At 57.4% G+C, this 19,086-nt stretch overlaps 1 protein-coding gene across 3 annotated transcripts in view; it reads right to left on the reverse strand.

The window, feature by feature from the left end:
- Positions 1-1,232: 1,232 nt before the first annotated feature.
- The window catches only part of KLHL25 (kelch like family member 25), a 49,058-nt gene continuing 31,204 nt past the window's right edge, over positions 1,233-19,086 (reverse strand). For 2 of the 3 annotated variants that reach the window (XM_052659876.1, XM_052659875.1), the window contains 2 exons: positions 13,738-15,540; positions 1,233-1,512 (listed from right to left, as the gene is read on the reverse strand). In XM_052659876.1, coding sequence (XP_052515836.1) covers positions 13,757-15,526 — 1,770 coding nt within the window. In that variant the 5' untranslated portion in view covers positions 15,527-15,540 and the 3' untranslated portion in view covers positions 1,233-1,512; positions 13,738-13,756. The remainder of the gene's footprint in view (positions 1,513-13,737; positions 15,541-19,086) is intronic. The other variant, XM_052659877.1, reaches the window with a different exon arrangement.

The following is a 19,086-nucleotide window of genomic DNA, read 5'->3' on the forward strand; positions in this document are numbered from 1 at the left end:
GGGGCCCTCCAGGCGGTAGGGACGCTGGACCGGGGCTGCCTCCTCCCCGGCATCTTGGGCTGAGCCATCTCCTGGGACCAGGCCCCTGGCTTCTGGGTGGCTGAGAGGAAGCTCTGACAAAGGCGGGGGCCGTGGGGTCCCAAGAACCTGGAGACATGCCTTCTGCCTTTCCCCCAGGGGAAGCTGATGGCCCACGGCTGGTGCATATCTGTGGGCGAATTCTGCCCTAAAGATGCCCTCGGGGCCCCGGGAGATGCCCACAGGCCCGGAGGTGGCACAGAGGTGTCCTGTAAGGGGGCAGGGCCAACTGGAAAGCAACTGGCCCCATGAGTACTACAGCCTACTTGGGAGCGCCAAGCCACCCAGTCCGCATAGCAGGCGGTCTGGGAAACCACCCGTTCTGGCCCCCACGGTGCACCGGGGCAGGCAAGGAACAAAGCCACATCCTCTAACACTAGGTGACCGGGGCCGCTGATAGGAGCCGACCTTTCCAGAAACCCGAGGCTGCGGCTGGACCTGTGAGGTGCCCAATACTTGGGAGGTGGGAAAATGAACAAACGCTTGGCAGTTCTCTCATGACCACTGTCACGTTTTGAGCTTAGGGGACACATGAGCCAGACCCCATCACCAGCTGGAAGGTTGAGAGGCCAGCATCACGGGGCTGTGTCATCCTCCAAGCTGAGTCCAGCCCTTGGTGGGGTCTGTCGTGGGCACCCTGGAGTCCCCCGCTCACATCTGCTCCTGATCTGGGCAGGTAGGGTCCCACTCTGGGGGCAGTGTGCTCCTGGCAGGAAATGGGGTCATCACTGCCTCTTGGGCTGGGCTCTGAGGGGAGGTAATGAGCAGCCCCATGGGCACGTGCCACCCGGGGCCTCTGCACACCTGTGTCTGCACCCAGGGCATGGCTGGTCTGACCGGAAGATGGTGAGGTCGCTGGGGGTGAGGCCCAACTCTCGGGAGCCTATTTAACACTGGTGGCCTGGAGGTCATTTGTTGAGAAAGCCTGGTGGCTGTCACTGAACGGTTCTCTTCCTTAGGACTTTCTCCATAGCACAATCCAGTCTCAGCCCCGATGCACCCATTCCCAGGGGCGTCCTGTGTGGGGAGACTTTACAATACCACCAGGGAAGCCTGGAGCCCAAGGCTGTGCTGCCCCCCTCCCCAGCCCACCCAGCCCCCTGCCCCAGTCCAGGATGCCCTCAAGGCTTGGCAGATGTGTCTTTCTCCTCCAGGCCGAGGGAGTCCTGGTATCCGTCCACGCCCCCTGGAAGGTCCTCTCCCCCCCGCAAACCACCGCAAAGCAGGCAAGGCCTCAGCCAGACCCACAGGACGCGGAGACGGCTCTTCTTCCCTGAAGCTCGGAGCAGCCCCCGAGGCCACCGCTCCCAGGACTGGTGGGCCAGCTGCTGGCAGCTCAGAGCGCTGGGCCGGGTGGAGCATCCCACAGACAAGGTCAGGGCCACGTGCATGAGCGAGGGCCGCGGCCGTGGGGCAGGGAGAAACACGTAGCGTCTGCAGAGGAACGAGAGAGAAAAGGTGAATCCCCACCGCTCTCTGTCCTCACCTGGAGCCAGACGTGATCATAAGGCCACAGGGAGGGGCTGGGGCTCAGGGCCCGGGCAGAAGGCCTGGGCTGAGAATGGAGCTCGCCGGTCTACAGTAGTGTGGCCCGGAACAGGCCCGTCACCTCCTTGAGCTGTGCTTTGCTCACCTCCATTCAGCTTCTCCAGACACACGCTCTGCACACCCTCAACCCCGCAGGCAACTTGCCAGGCCCAGAGACACAGCTACCGTCTCCGTGGATCGTGCTCCAGTGGGAGAAACTGCAGGCTTGTACAAACAAATATATACAGCCAACACACACAGAAATGCTATATGTGGGGGAAAAAAACAAAACTTAAAAAGAGATTAGAGAGCCATTTTGCACCAGGAACTGCAGTCTAAAGTCCTGGGTGAGAGCCTTGTGCATCTGCAACCTATGAGCAAGTGAAACTGAGCTCCACTCAAAGGAAAAAAAAAAAAAAAGCCAATAAAACATGGAAGAAAGCAAGTGCATAAAACAGTAGTGGAGACACAATGGCAGAGCAGAAAGATGTGAGCTCACCCCTTCTTACGAAGACTCTGAAATTACAATTAACTGCTGAGCAGGCATCAACAACAACAACAAAATGCTGGAACCCACCGAGAAAGATACGCTACGTCCAAGACAAAGAAGCCACAATACGATGGCAGGAGGGGTGCAATCTCGATAAAATCAGATCCCGTACCTGTGAGGAGGGCAACTCACAAACTGGAAATTATTACAGAAGTTGTCCAGCGGGAATGAAAGTTCTGAGCCCGCTGTCAGGCTCCCCAGTCTGACATGGGAGGAGGCATCTCAAGAGAACCTGGCTTTGAAAGCCAGCAGGGTTGGACTGCAGGAATTCCACTCTGGGAGGGTGCATGGAAGGTCATATGCACACGAGGACCCAGTTAAACAAACCAGTGACCTCATAAGAGCCTAGGCCAGACCTACCTAACCTGCCGGTACTGGAGGGTCTCCTGTGGAGGTGGGGGGCAGCTGTGACAGACGGCGGGGACAAAGACATTGAAGGCGGTTGTTCTGGGGAGTACTCACTGATGTGAGCCTTCCTGGAAAGCATCATTTCCTCACCAGGACCTGACCCCACCCAACAAGCTGTGGGCTCCGTGCTGGGATGTCTAGGCCAACAGGGTGGGAAGCCCCACCCATCAGCAGGCGGGTTGCTTAGACACATCCTGAGAACACAGCCGTCTCTTTGTGACCCTGTGGACTGTAGCCCAGCAGGCGCCTCTGTCCAGGGGATTTCCCAGGCAAGAATACTGCAGTGGGCTGCCATTCCCTTCTCCAGGGGAACCCACAGCACCTGAATTGACAGGAGGATTCTTTACCACTGAGCCACCTGGGAAGCTTCACACTACATTTAAACTGATAAAAAAATCGACAACAAAGAATACTCTACCCAGCAAGGTTCCCATTCAGATTTGATGGAAAAATCAACAGGTTCACTGATAGACAAAAGCTAAGAGAATTCAGCACCACCAGACCAGCTTTGCAGCTAATGATAAAGGAACTTCTCGAGGTGGAAAAGAAAAGGCTACAACTAGAAACAAATTACAAATGGGAAAACTCACTGATGAAGGTAAACATACAGTAAAGGTAGGAAATGACCTACACACAAATATGACATCAACTGTGAGAAGAGGAGAATACAAATGCAGGATACTGGAAATGCATTTGAAATTAAAAAACCAGCAACTTAAAACAAGCTTGTTTATATATAGGCTGCTATATCAAAACTTTAAGGTAACTGCAAACCAAAAATTGACAATAGATAAACATAAAAACAAAAAGGAATCCAAACATAACACCATAGTCAGCAAATCACGAGAGAACAAAATGGGATGAAAAAAGATCTACAAAATCAAATCCAAAACAATTAACAAAATGGCAAAAGGAGAGGATACATGCTGCCCACAGGAGACCCACTTCAGACCTAGGGCACCTACAGACAAAGTGAGGGGGTGAAAGAAGGACTCCATGCAAACGGAGATCAAAAGAAAGCTGGAGTAGCAATCATCATATCGGACAAAATAGACTTTATCAGGTCTGTTACAAGAGACAGTTTTTCCTTATTGCAAAGTTTGGACTTAAATTGAGAAAAGTAGGGAAAACCAATAGGCCATTCAGATATGACCTAAATCAAATCCCTTATGATTGTACAGTGGAAATGACAAATGGATTCAAGGGATTTGATATGACAGAGTGCCTGAAGAACTATGGACAGAGATTCATAACACTGTATAGGAAGTGGTAACCAAAACCATCCCCAAGAGGAAAAAAAAACAGAAGGTAAAATGGTTGTCTGAGGAAGCCTTACAAATTGCTGTGAAGAGAAGAGAAGCGGAAGCCAAAGGAGAAAAGGAAAGATACACCCATTTGAATGCAGAGTTCCAAATAGCAAGGAGAAATAAGAAAGCCCTCCTCAGTGAGCAGTGCAAAGAAATAGAGGAAAACAATAGCATGGGGAAGACTAGAGATCTCTTTAAGAAAATAAGAGATACCAAGAGAACATTTCATGCAAAGACAGTCACAATAAAGGACAGAAACGATATGGACCTAACAGAAGCAGAAGATATTAAGAAGAGGTGGCAAGAATACACAGAAAAACTGTACAAAAAATATCTTCATGACCCAGATAACCACGATGCTGTGATCACTCACCTAGAGCCAGACATCCTGGGGTGTGAAGTCAAGTGGGCCTTAGGAAGCATCACTATGAACAAAGCTAGTGGAGGTGATGGAATTCCAGCAGAGCTATTTCAAATCCTGAAAGATGATGCTGTGAAAGTGCTGCACTCAATATGCCAGCAAATTTGGAAAACTCAGCAGTGGCCACAGGACTGGAAAAAGTCAGTTTTCATTCCAATCCCAAAGAAAGGCGATGCCTAAGAATGTTCAAACTACGGCACAATCGCACTCATCTCACATGCTAGCAAAGTAATGCTCCCAATTCTCCAAGCTAGGCTTCAATAGTACATGAACTGAGAACTTTCAGGTGTTCAAACTGGATTTAGAAAAGGCGGAGGAACCAGAGAGCAAATTGCCAACATCCGCCGGATCATAGAAAAAGCAAGAGAGTTCCAGAAAAACATCTACTTCTGCTTCATTGACTGTGCTAAAGCCTTTGACTGTGTGGATCACAACAAACTCTGGCAAATTCTTAAAGAGATGGGAATACCAGACCACCTTACCTGCCTCCTGAGAAATCTGTATGCAGGTCAAGAAGCAACAGTTAGAACCAGACATGGAACAATGGACTAGCTCCAAATTGGGAAAGGAGTACGTCAAGGCTGTATACTGTCACCCTGCTTATTTAACTTGTACCTCATGCGAAATGCCAGGTTGGGTGAAGCACAAGCTGGAATCAAGATTGCCGGGAGAAATATCAATAACCTCGGACACGCAAATGACACCACCCTTATGGCCGAAAGTGAAGAGGAACTAAAGAGCCTCTTCATGAAAGTGAAAGAAGAGAGTGAAAAAGTTATCTTAAAACTCAACATTCAAAAGACAAAGATCATGACATCTGGTCCCATCAGTTCATGGCAAATAGATGCGGAAACAATTGGAAACAGTGAGAGACTATTTTTGGGGGCACCAAAATCACCGCATATGGTGACTGCAGCCATGAAATTAAAAGATGCTTGCTCCTTAGAAGAAAAGCTATGACAAACCTAGACAGCATATTAAAAAAGCAGAGACATTACTTTGCCAACAAAGGTCTGTCTAGTCAAGGCTATGGTTTTTCCAATAGTCATGTATGGATGTGAGAGTTGGACCATAAGGAAAGCTGAGCACCGAAGAACTGACGCATTTGAACTGTGATGTTGGAGAAGATTCTTTAGAGTCCCTTGGACTGCAAAGAGATCAAACCAGTCAATCCTAAAGCAAAGGAGTCCTGACTATCTTTGGAAGGACTGATGCGGAAGCTCCAATACTCTGGCCACCTGATGTGAAGAACTGACTCACTGGAAAAGACCCTGATGCTGGGAAAGACTGAAGGCAGGAGGAGAAGGGGACGACAGAGGATGAGATGGTTGGATGGCATCACCAACTCAGTGGACATGAGTTTGAGCCAGGCCCCAGGAGTTGGTGATGGACAGGGAAGGCTGGCGTGCTGCAGGCCATGGGGTCACAAAGAGTCAGACACGACTGAGCAACTGAACTAAAAAAAAGAATTAATGCCATTTGCAGCATCATGGATGCACCTAGAGATTCATGCTAAGTGAAGTCAGAGAAAGAGAAATATCACAGGATATCACTTATAGATAAAATGATACAAATGAACTTATTCACGGAATAGAAACAGACTCACAGACTTAAGAGAATGAATTTATGGTTACCAGAGGGGAAGAGCTGGGGGTTGGCACAGGTTGGGAGTTTGAGACTGACATGTACACACTGCTATATTTTAAAACGATAATGAGGGGCTCCCTGGGGGCTCAGTGGTAAAGAATCTGCCTGCCAATATAGGAGACTCGGGTTCGATCCCCAGTCTGGAAGACCCCACGTGCCACGGAGCAACTAAGCCTGTGCTCCAGAGCCCGGGACCACAGCTACTGAGCCTGCACGCCCTGGAGCCTGTGCTCCATGAGAAGCCGCTGCAGGGAGCAGCCCGCACACCGTAACAGAGAACAGCCCCACCTCCCCAAGACTAGAGCAACAAAGACCCACACAGACAAAACGTATGGCAGAAACCAGCGCAATACTGTAAAGCAATTATCCTCCGAGAAAAAGATTTTTTTCTTAAGTAATAAAAAAAGTTAAAAGGTAACCGACAAGGACCTACTGTATAGCACAGGGGACTCTGTTCAATGTTCTCTAATAACCTAAACGGGAAAAGAATTTGAAAGAGAATACATACAAGTATGCATATAGCTGAATCACTTTGTGGCACCCCTGAAACTAACAACACTGTTATCAACTACACTCCAATATAAAAACCTTAAAGATAATAGTAAAAAAAATTAGAGATTAAAACAAGAACTTTTACTGTGGCAGAGGGTGTGGGAAGGACACCCCTAGACCTGCAGGACACAGGAGTTTGCTCGAGAGGCAAGGAGCAGCATGTGCAGAAACCCTGGGGTGGGAGTCCGGCACGTCTGAGGCTGAACGCAGGCCAGTGGGGTGGAGATGCTGAGGGAGGGTGGGCGGACAAGGCCAGAGGATGGGGGCGGGCGGCGCGCAGACGTGCCACGGCTAGTCACGCCGCCTGGAGGAAGAGCACAGCTGCGGCAGCAGGCAACATGCTCACTCCTGCACTCGACAAGTGTTCACTGCACTGCCTGTCCACCCGGACCCCGCAGGACAAGCTCAGACGGTCGCAGAGCTCACACTCCAGTGCCGGGCGCTCGGTGGAGCAGCTGCGCTGAGCTTCACGTTTTCCTGCGGAAAACGAGGCGATACCTGCCTCCCAGAGAAGGATGGAGCCATCTAATGCACGTGAAAGGTCTAGTGTAAAACATCCTGGGAGCAGTGAAGAAAACCCAGCTAGCCAGCACAGTCAGTTTCTAAAGCCCAACCCGCAGTGACAGCTTGGTGTAATCTGGCCCAACTCCAAGCAGGGATGTGGGCGTGTGTCCATCCAGGAGGTGGGGTTCCTGGCCGGAGCTCAGCTCCTGGGCTGCTCACCTCGCGGAGAAAGGACACAGCAGGCCCAGGAAGGAGCTGGAGTGGGTGTGGAGCAGCGAACACTCGGGACAGCGACGTAGGGCTGTCCACCTCCGTGCAGTTCTAACAACAGTTTCTCTGAGGACTTCCCCGGTGGTCCTGTTGCTGAGACTCCATGCTTCCAAAGGAGGGGCCCAGGTTCAACCCCTGGTCAGGGAACTCGAGCCCGCATGCCACAACTACGAGCTGGCATGCTGCAACGAAGATCAAAGATCCCACGTGCTGAACCTGAGGGCCGCCCTGCTGGCTCAGAGGGTAAAGAAACTAAGACCCGCGCAGCCAAATACATAGACATTTAAAAAATAAAAACAGGCTCTCTGGAGTGCTGGGAACAGGGCTGGGGTGCCGCCAAGGGTCTTCCCCACCCCGACGGTCCACACCCACCCACGTGCCATTTCCACGCTGAGGCCACTCGTACTCTGGCCAGCTGAGCGCCACGGGCTCAGAGGCGGCCCAAACCAAGGAAGCAGGCTTGTGCCAGGAGACACAGATGACGCCGCTTCCATGACACCCAACTGCGGAAGGGGGCCTCACGGGGACTCCAAAAGGAAAGAGGAGGAGGCTCCCCGCCGGCAGCGCCTCAGTCCCCAGCGGCCGCATCCTTGGTCTTGCAGCTCTGGGTGTGTTTCGCCTGTGCGGCTGTCAGCCTGACATCAGCTGTGAAAGAGCCACGAGGGCAGGGAGCTCACGTCTAGCTATAAGCCTGTACTTGCTTAAGTCACAGGATGGCGAACACAGTTCCAGCTAGCGCAGGCACCTGTGGACCCTTCTCCTTCAATGCGATGCAGCCCTCGCTCCCACGGCTCTGAAGGCGGACTCCGGCTCTGCCAAGCTGCTGGAGCCCAGGGGTCAGCAAGCTCCCAGAAGAGTGCGCCACCCACTCCACATCTGGAGAGCCCTGACTCTGGGAAATTGGCCTGAGTCAAGTCAGCGCCCTGCTCCCTCCACACAGAGCCCTGAGCCACTTCCATGCGCTGGGCAGGGCGACTGCTGTTTTCTCAGTGCGGCTGGTGAAGGCCCCCCAGTCCCTCCAAGGGCCTCACTAGCCAGAGCTCCGAACGGGCCCCGAACACCCGGAGATGCTCTAAGGTGGTGAACCCAAAACTCGGGGGCCTGGGCCCCCCACCCCCGCCTGGCACACAAGGCGGACATGGACTTCCCCTCAGGGCAGGGTGCCACTGCTGCCCCAGACCAGGCTCTGACCCGGGGGAGCCCCTCTAGGCTGTCCTGAGTTGCTGAGGAGGCAGCAAAGGAGCTGGGGGGCGGCACTGCCCAGGCCCACACTCACTCCGAGGTCACTCAGGCCGCCCTGGTCTGGGCCACCCGGAGTTTTGGCAGCTGCCTCTCTGGGACCTAGTTTCCTTATCTGTGAAATGGGACTACATTAAAAAGAAAAATGTTGCCTGGCACATCAATAAACAAAAACTGCTGCAGCCCTCAGCTATCACAGCCTCCCCAGACTGTGCACCCAGGAGACTAGGAGGGAAGGCAAGGGCACCGGCCCCAGGAGCGGAGGTGCGCATCAGAGGGGTGGCCTCAGAGAGCCCGGACCCCTGCACCTTCCCGCACAGAGGAAAGAGTGCTTGTGATGTCTGTGCTGTGCTTGTCGCGTCTGACTCTCTGCGACCCTATGGGCTGTAGCCCGCCGGGCTCCTCTGTCCATAGGATTCTCGAGACAAGAATACTGGAGTGGGTTGCTAGTTCCTCCTCCAGGGGACTTTCCCAACCCAGGGATCAACCCCAGGTCGCCCGCATTGCAGGCAGATTCTTTACCATCTGAGCCAGCAGGGAAGCCCAAGAATACTGGAGTGGGTAGCCTGTCCCTTCTCCAGGGGATCTTCCTGATGCAGGAATCATACCAGGGTCTCCTGCATTGCAGGCGGATTCTTTACCAGCTGAGCTGCTGGTTTTCTTTAATCACCAGTTATCTTTCCATGTTCGGACTCCCTGGTCTTTGTTGCACAATCTACTATATACACTGGCTTCCCCTCTGCCCTCTTCAGAGCGGTCCCTCAGAGCTGAGATGCTGTGGTCTGGGCTTAAGTCCTGAGTTTTGTCTGCTGAACAAAACATAATTCTCAACCCTTAGGTTATGCACTGTTTTTCCAGTCAACAGGACCCATATCCAACTCACAGAGCAGATGTGGGGTCAGCAGTCACCCCACCGCCATGCACAGCCCCCCCCCCCCACCCTGCCAGCCCTGTGACCACCCTTCGCAGTCCTGAGGGTCACCCACGGGGGCCCTGGCAGGCGGCCTACAGCCACCAAGGCCATCCCGGCTGGCACGGGGCCACGCTGTGCAGATGGATGGACGGACGCGGGGTGCTTCATCCCCCTTCAGTCCAGCCCCAAACCCTGAGCTCTGGGGTTTCCTCCTGGCTGCCACCTCTTTAAGGCCAGACAGGATGTGCTGAATCCACCCTCCTGTGGTGGCGGGGGGGATCACAGGCTCAGCCTCTCCCAGAGCGGGACTGGAGGGCGTGCCTGCCCACCCTCACCCCCTGGGGCTGGTCCCCCACAGTGCCCAGGAGGAGAAGACAGCTCCAGGCAGGCTTCTGATGCTCTAAAGACCACAGGCCAGAGGCAGGCAGGGTCAGGGCAGGAGAGAGAACAAGAGGAAAGAACGACCATGCGTGGTCTATACTTGGTGGGCAGCCCAGAGAGATGGGCGCCCACCCTAGCTCCAGGAGCCTCCTGGCCACTGTCATCTAGAGACAAGTATCAGACTGCGACCCGGGAGCTGAGGGCTGGCCCTGGAGATCTTGCCGACGGTCAGCTTCGAAGAGCGCCCCACCCCACTGCCGGGCAGCACTCAGGTGGGCTGCAGCGGGCAGCGACTGGTGCCAGGGTGCAGACACGGGGATGCTCGGGGCCTGGGTCTCCAGAGCCACCTGCAGGCCTGGGGCCCGGCCAGGGTTCAGATCCCGCTCCGGCCCTCACCAGCTGTGGCCTCACACCAGCCGCCCACCCCGGGTCTCGGTACCAGGAGCACCTCCGACAGACACTTCGAGCGGACGGAACGAGCTCACCGCCGAGAAACAGAGCACTCAGGGATGACCAGGGGAGTCACCCGGGGTGGCGAGCGGGGCTGCAGAGCGTGGGGCTCTCCAGCTGGTGGGCCCTGGAGTCTGGTTCGGGGACCAGAGAGGCACTGCAGGCTGGACCCTAGGCCGGTCCAATGCCTGCAGGAGGGGCTGGAACAGCAGCGCAAGAAGGGGGCACTTGGGACACGCTGGTACAGACCCCCTTCTCCGGCCCCGGCATTGCGGGTTCCCAGCTGGCAGCCAGGCTGGGTGGGGGGGTGGTCCATGCTGGAGGGGGCGGGAGCAGCAGGGGCACTAGTCTGCTCATCCCGGCCTCCGTGAGCCTTGCCGAGGGTGCTCGAGCCCAGCCCCTCACCCACCGCTGCTGTCTGGGGCCCCTCCCACCCCGACCACCCGCCACAACTGCACCATCCACCCAGAGCCCAGGGCGGGCCAGGCACACCCAGGCATCACCCTCCGCCCCAGCGCCCCTGCCGGGTCCCCGTCCGAGACCACAGCACCTGCCGCGGGCTGGGGAGCGCTGAAGAGGCAAGGCCTGTGCGTCACTCGGCCAGGGGCGCGCAAAGGGCAATCCTGACTGTGCAGGAGGGACCCTTCCAGAAGGAGGGGCTGGCCCAGGGACACCCCAAACCAGAGGCCGTGGTCGCCTAAAGCATTCCGAAACCATCACCACCATCCTCGCCTCATCACAACCTCGAAGGAAAGCTGACTCTGAACCTGGCCCCTCACTTGATCTCTTCTACTCAACTAGTGTGAGGAATACAATTTTTATCCCCATTTCCCAGATGGCAAAGCTGAGGCTCAGGGAAGTTGAGCAACTGGGTCAAGCAGCCAGCGAGTCAGAGCTGAGGGCCCACACCTGCTTCCCTTCCCCAGTCCCTGAAACAGGGGGAAGTCCTGGGAAAGTAGCAGGCTCATGGGGTCCTGCTGATCTCCCCCCGCCAAACCCTCTCCTGCTTGGGAGGAACTGCCCTCCAGGGCCCCGAGGACAGGCCAACACCAGACAAGGTCACAGGCCCTGGCCCTGGGTGGCCTGAGGTGGGACAAGGCATCAGGGCCTACAGACCACAGGTTTCCAAGAAGGAAACGCCAATATTCTCTTTGAAGCCTGCTCCCCAGGGGACCAAGGTCTGTGGCTGGTCAGAGTTTTCTCCCAGAGAGAAAGAGAGCAGATTCAACAAACAAAGCAGAGAAACCGTAAAGGAGAACAAAGCCTGTTCCCACCAGGCCGCTCTTTACAGACACCTCGCACCCTGTATGGATCTGACGCCTTTGAGGGGGCCAGCTTCGCCTGCCTGCTGGGGATGGAGCCCTTTAAGGGCCTCAAAGGCCTGACTGGATCTGACTTAGCAGCTGAAACATCAGAATCCATTCAGAAGCCACCCAGCCAAGTACGACTGCCTCTGCCTGCCTCCGCTGCGTGGAGTTCTCAAGATTTTTGTCAGCAGCCGCCAGGCCATTGAGGAAATGAATTTTCAGCTCAGGCTGGCCCCACACACTGTTCCTGTGACCTGAACAGCGTGGGGCCAACGGCTGGCTCCTCCGATCTGCAGGAGCATGGGGCAGCAGCTGTGGGCAGGGAGAGGCTGGAACTCAGGACAGCCTGGGGTGGGCATCAAGGCACCCCTGGCATGACCTGGCATCTGATCCCACCCTCCCCTGAGCTTCCTGGAGCCCCCAGGACCGACGCCTTCTGCCTTCCACCCACTGGGGGTCCCGGGACCTCACCACCCCAAGGGACGAAGACCCGAGGCAAGCTAAGAGGGGGGACCTGACCATGGATGACCTTCTCCAATGCCCACCAGTCTACACCCTGTCCCAGCCCCTGTGCCCCTGCCAGGCTGGCTCAGGACACCCAAATCCAACCTCAGAGCAGGTTGGATCACCCCAGAGGGGCTGCAGGAAAGCCCCCTCCCGGAAAGGGCCCCGCCAGGACAGGCTGGCCCCCTTCCCCTGACTCCATTCATCCTGCACCCTGGACAAGCCCCTGCTGCCAGCCCCCTGCCCCTCTGATGCCCACAAGGAGCGCCAGACCGTGTCACCTCGCCCCTGGCCTCCACTGTGTCCTTCCTGTTTCACATGGTGACTTCATGGAACGATGTCACTGAGATCAGAGAGTGTGGTAACCCGGGGTAACCGGGGCAGCCCTGCTGGGGGCTGTTCCCATGCTCGGAGGAAGGTCTCCTCTCCATCTCGTGGAGGGATGGGAGGAGACGAGAGGCTCCTTCGTGCACCGGGCTGCACACAGCTGCCCACAGGAGAGGCCAGGCCCAGCCCACAGCCAGGCCCAGTGCCCTGGCCCCACCAGATGCCCGCAGTGGCATCCGGCCCTGTGGGGCCAAGCCCACCCGAGTGCCCTGTCCACTCCCCTCCTGCTGCTCCTCACGGGCCGCCTGGTGGGGCACTCACCTTGACTGCACTCTGGACTCTCCTGGAGCTACCCTGGCTCTGAGCCCTGGGCCCCAGACACCCCGACTGCAGTGGTCTGGGCTGAGGCCTGGGCTCAGCATTTGCGGAGGACAGAATTGGTGGCCTTGCCCAAACAGAGGGGCTTCCCTGGTGGCTCAGACAGTCAAGAATCTGCCTGTAATTGACCCAAGTTCAATCCCCAGAGGTCCGCTCTTAGCTTCTGGGAGGTGATCTGTGTCATACCTGACAGGAGGGTCTTCGTTTACAGTGACGTCCATGTGACCTAGGGGGCTTTGGGTCATGCTGGACTTTGGACCAGCTGACTTGAGAGTAACCGTGTGGCCAGTCAGTCACGTGCACACAATAGGGCCCTGATAAAATCTCTGGACACTGACGCTGTGTGAGCTCCCCTGCTGGGCAGTGTGTGTGCCGTCACTCACAGACGCTGTTAATCCACGGGGTGTGGGCGGGGTGCTCTGCGTCTGGACCCTCGTCCAGGGCTCTGCCCCAGGCATCTCCGCCCTGGATTAATCCGCATCCTTTCCCCGTAATTAGACCATAACGGGGGATATATACCTTCAGCACATCCACAAGCGCCTCCAGTGCTGGATCTAAGCCGGTTCTGGGGAACCCTCACCTCACAGCTGGTGGCTGTGGCAGTGTCGGACACCCACACGTCCTTGGACACCCCATTCTCTGAGGGTGCCCCTGCATGGAGACTGTGCCCCCAGACTTCGAAAGTTACCCTAAACGCCACATACGATGTGTCCACAGACCCCCAGCGACTGATCTACAGCCAGGCCCCAGGAACCAGTCTAAGATGGTGGCCCCCATCTGGCAAAAGGGTTACACGCTTTGCTCAAGATCAACTGTAAAAGGGGCGGGGGGTTGAGGGGGGCTAGGTTCTGGCTCCAGAGTAGAAAAAAGGAGTCCCAGAGGGCCCCCCAGTCACCTGCTTCCTGACTGGCCCAGCCTCCCCAGAAGATGCAGCCTTTGCCCCGAGTGGGTTCGCGCAGGGGAGTGGGGCTCACCTGGCTGGCTCCGCGCGCCTCAGGCGGGCAGGTGCTTCCAGGTGCTGACGAAGGCCGTGGGGATGAGCGAGTAGGGCACGGTGGTGACGCAATTCCACGTGTCCGACGTGGGGTCGTAGCAGTCCAGGGTCTTACACCGCTGGGTGCCGAAGTAGCCCCCCACCACGTAGAGCTTGTTGCCCGACGCCAGCGCGTGGCAGGACATGCGCTTGGCGGTCATGTCCCCGATCCGCGTCCACTGGTTGCTCTCGCAGTCGAAGCGGTAGGCCGAGGCGGCCGTGAACTCCGTGTCGCCGCCCATGATGAAGATCTGGCTGCCCAGCACGGCGGCCGCGGTGTACCGCCAGGGCTGCGGACACTCGGCCTTGATGCTCCACCGGTTCTCCGACGGGTCGTAGCACTGGACCTTGGACACCATGTCCCGGTGGATGCTGGTGCCGCCGAACACGAAGAGCTTCAGCTTGGCGCTCACCACTGCGGCGTTGCTGACGCCGTCCCTCAGCGGGGCCACCATGGTCCACTTGTTCGCCCCGGGGTCATACTTCTCCACCTGCTTCAGCGAGACCGACGGCGAGGCCGGGAAGACGCCGGCCAGCGACGTGTGGCCCCCGACCACGTAGAGGCAGTTCTCCAGCTCGGCGGAGCCGTGGCCGAAGCGGGCGATCAGCATGGGCGCCGCCTTGGACCACTCCTCGTGGACCGTGTTGTACACCCACACGTCCTTGGAGACCCCGTTCTCGGAGCCCCGGCCCCCGGTGACGTACACCTTGCAGCCGATGGCCGAGGCGCTGAATTCCTTGCGGGGGCTGGGCAGGTCCGCCTTCGGGATGATCTCCTTGGCCTTGTGGTCCACCTGGTAGATCTTGTCGCACATGAAGGTCTGGCCCCCGAGGATGAGCAGCGTGTGGCCGGCCCGGCGCGGCCGGGCGCAGGGGCTGGTGACCACGCCGTCGTTCTGCAGGATCCGGGCCTTGCAGCGCAGTGCCTCGTCCACCAGCAGCCGCGTGCGCTCATCCGCCATGAGCAGGGCGTCGCCGGACGCGGCCTCCTTCAGGCAGTCGGAGGGCAGCAGGGCCAGCCGCACGCCGCGGAGGAGCTCGGGCAGGTGGGCCTTGCGCTGCTCCAGGTCATGCCGGACCCACTGCAGCACGGCCTCGAAGACCACGCGCTCGTCCTCGGCCTCCAGCTCGTCGCTGGAGACGAGGTCCAGCAGGGTGTCCTTGGAGAGGCTGTTGAAGTCGTCGCTCTGGCGCACGGCCTCAAAGTGCACCAGGCACATGCGCCAGGAGAACTCGTAGAGCCGGCGGCACTGGTGGGCGTCCGAGAGCAGCATCATGCCCAGGCAGTTAGATGGGAACAGGTTCTTCTCCAGGAACTCGGCGGCCGCGTCCCGCACGTCGTGGAACTGCAGCATGTCGCCCGCCTCCAGCAGCGACTCAGCGTTCTCCTCGTTGATGACGATGCGCGACGAGTAGGCAAAGTCCAGCAGCAGCTCCAGCACCTCGGGGTGCAGGTTGTCCTGGAAGTTGACCGTGTCGTCGTGGCTCTCCCGCAGGCCGTGGCTGAACATGGCCTCGAAGTAGCGGCTGGAGGCGGCCAGCACGGCGCGGTGGCAGGGGAAGGCGCGGTCACCGGCCCAGAGCGTCACGTCGGTGAACATGCGGTGCTTGCGCAGCGTGTTGAGGTGCGCCAGCACGCAGTCGGGGTGTGAGGCCTTGTGGAACAGCGTGATGTTCATGGAGCCCGTGCTGCTCCGCGACTTGCGGGTCTCGTGGACGCTGACCGACATGCTGAGCCGACCTGCTGGGTGGGGGGAGGGATGGGGCCACAGGTGAGAGGGGCCAGGCCCCAGGCCCCCGCAGCGTCCCCGAAACCTGGCCGGCTGGCCTCGCCCCACCCCTGCTCAGCTCTGCCACACCCAGACCAAGCCCCGCCCCTCAACCTGAAGGTCAAAGGATGACTCTGGCGGTAAAGCCTGAGGTTCATCTCTGGATAGGAGCTTGCCCAGGTGACCTTAACCTACAGTCATCTCCCATGGTTGCAAGAACATGCCACGGTGTCCCCAGCCCAGTTAAGAGGACAGCAGGTGGGCTCGCGTCCCTGGTGGCTCAGTGGTAAAGAATCCCCCTGCCAATGCAGGGGACATGGGTTGGATCCCTCATCCGGGAAGATCTCACATGCTGGGGAGCAACTAAGCCCGTGCACCACAGCTACTGAGCCTGTGCTCCAGAGCCCGGGAGCCGCCACTACTGAGGTTGACGGGCCCCAGAGCCTGTGCTCTGCACTGAGGGGCCCCCGCAACGAGAAGCCCGTGCACTGCGACCGGAGAGGAGCTCCCGCCTGCTGCAACTGGAGAAAAGCCTGCACAGCAACCAAGACCCAGCACACCCAAAAATAAATGAATCTTAATAAAAAAGAGGCAGGGCAGGGCTAAGCGGCACGCGCTCTGGATACATTCCTCGGCTCAGGGATGCTGCTGCATGCCCCATTCTGCAGCCAGGGAAGCCAAGGCTCGGAGAGGCGCCCAGCTGCCTGACTCCCGCAGCCAGGATTCCCACGTGGGCCATCCAGTTCCAGCCCAGCAGCCACCCCGTTGGCCAAGGAGACTTAGATTCGTGCAGGGGGCCTTTTGCAAAACATCCCCAAGGAGCCACAGAGCCCAGGCAGAGCCTCACGCCCCTGCTCTGCTCCCTGCGGGGCTCTGTCCTGAGCCAGGCTCCACGCAGCCGCGGCCACATTCCTCATCACCCTTGCCCTTGGAAAGCTCGCCGTGAGCCACTGTCAGCCTAAGCGCTCAGTGTAGACATGCTCTGCAAATCCAGGGCTCTCTAGAGGCCTCTGGACCCAGCTGCAATGAGGCCAGCTGGCCTGTGGCTCACTCCCTGGACACCTGCTCCATTCTGAATCCCAGTGGGAAGCCGAGACAAAGCCCTGGGTGACAGCGGGACACTAACGCAACCCGAATCTGCCTCAACCACAGCAGCCGGAACACCTGCAGCCAGTGGAGTCTCCCTGGTCCTGACAGGTGACTCCGGGCTCCTGGGCCGCAGCGAGCACCCCACGTGCCCCAGTCTGCCCATCTCTGCTGGGCCAGGGACGTGGGGCTCTGAGTGCTGGTCCCCGGAGCAGACACGAGCTTGAATGCAAGGATTCCAAAGCACTTTAATTAATAAAGTCTGGTCAATGACACAACCCCAAACCCCACTATGGTGCTGTGGAAACGAGGCTCAGCCAACACGAGGCAAAACCTTAGGCCTCGAAGTGGCCAAAAGCAAACTGCATGCAGCGTCCTGACCCCAGAAGTCTGTGCTTCCAGCTGGTAACAAGGCCAGAAAAACCCCCTTTTCATTTTTACTTTCAAAAGTGTGTCACTCCCCCCGACCCCTCCTCACTCCAGGTCACTTTTGTACTGAAGCAATGACCTGTTGACTTTATTTTTGGGGGCTCCAAAATCACTGCAGATGGTGACTGCAGCCAAGAAATTGAAAGACACTGCTCCCTGGAAGAAAAGCAATAACAAACCTACAGCGTATCAAAAAGCAGAGCTATCACTTTGCCAACAAAGGTCCGTATTGTCAAAGCTGTGGTTTTCCTAGTAGTCATGTATGCATGTGAGAGTTGGACCATAAAGAAGGCTGAGCATCGAAGAACTGATGCTTTTGAACTGGTGCAGTGTTGGCAAAGACTCTTGAGAGTCCCTTGGACTGCAAGGAGATCAATCAAGTCAATCCTAAAGGAAATCAATCCTGAATATTCATTGGAAGGACTGACGCTGAAGCTCCAATACTTTGGCCACCTGAATTGAAAAGCTGACTCTTTGGAAAAGACCCTGATGTTGGGAAAGATTGAGGGCAGGAGGACAAGGGGGAAACAGAAGATGAGATGGTTGGATGGCATCACCGACTCGATGGACATGAGTCTGAGCAAACTCCAGGAGCTGATGAAGCACAGGGAAGCCTGGCGTGCTGTAGTTCATGGGGTTGCAGAGTCGGACACAACTGAGCAACGACCTGATGAAGGAAGGCTGTGCTCCAGCTTCGGTTGTCAGTCAGGATCCAAGTACACGGCTATCTCCCTTGCTCCCTCCTCTCCTGGCAAAGAACCCAAGAAGCCACAGTGACATGATCAGAGCTGCCCGGGCAAGGCCCCAGCTCCCTGGTTGGGCGGGGAAGACAGCAGGGCTGGGCCTGGCCTCGCTGCTCTGGCCCCCGAGCTCCAGGCAGACCATAGGCCAGTGGCCCGCCAGGAACACTGCTGCGCAAACCAGCCACTGCAGCCCACAGGGCTCAGATGAAGAGCTCAGGCTCAGGGGTGTGTGCCTGTCCGCGTGCAGTCTGCAGGAGTGGGGAAATGCAGGACCCCACACCCAGACTGTACACAGTGGTCCCCAAGCTACCGCCCACCCAGGGCACCACTCTCTCTGTAGCTCAGTCTCCTCTTTTCTAAGACCAAGCCCCTGCCCTGTTCAGGCCTCCGGAGAGCCCCTCACTTGTTGGCAATTATTTACAGAGCTTGACCTCTGAGCCTGAGCCTGGGACCGGGCGTCACAGACAACAGGCTGTGCTGACCTGGCCTCACAAGCTCAGCAGCAGCAACCCCCAACCAGGTCTGAACTGCCCACCCTCGATTCCAGACCACACAGCACGGTCCCCACACCTTGTGTGACCACTTAATCCTCATTCCTGCTACTGCCCCTCAACTGTCGGACACCTTCCCAAACGTGGCCATCCACTGGGGCCTCCCAGATGGCTCAGCGGTGAAGAATCCACCTGCAGGAGACGCAGAAGACCTGAGTTCAATCCCTGGCTGGGGAAGATCCCCTGGAGGAGGAAACGGCAACCCACTCCAGTGCTCTTGCCTGGAGAATCCCGTGGATGGAGGAGCCTGGAGGGCTACAGTCTGCGGGGTTGCACAGCGTTGGACACGACAGAGCACACACACGCGTGCAAGTGGGTGATGCCATCCACCACGCCCCCATGTGTCGGGGCCTTTAGAGGGACGTGGCCTCTGATCTGGGGGCGCCTGGGGGACTGGCTCCAAGGCCTCCGATTCGGGGCCCTGATGGTAAGGCTTGACCTCAGTTCCTGTTGTCCCATAGCCCCAGCTGCTCTGGGTCCCTGAACACCTCTGCCCAGCGCCCCACCCAGCCAGGAAGCCAGGCTGCTTCTGAGCCCCACTGGAGTGTGGTCTGGAACGCTGTGGGTGTGTAGCTCCTCCCGGACTCACTTTACAGACAACACTGGAGTGTAATGCCAGCCGTGTGACCAGGATGTCACCAGTACCTGCTCCTGCGGGGGGTGCGGGCAGGGGGCTCGGAGGCTGCTGTGCACAGGGCCTGGCCCCAGGGCC

Source organism: Budorcas taxicolor, chromosome 21 (assembly GCF_023091745.1).
Source record: "Budorcas taxicolor isolate Tak-1 chromosome 21, Takin1.1, whole genome shotgun sequence".
In the NCBI taxonomy this organism is placed as follows: Eukaryota; Metazoa; Chordata; class Mammalia; order Artiodactyla; family Bovidae; genus Budorcas; species Budorcas taxicolor.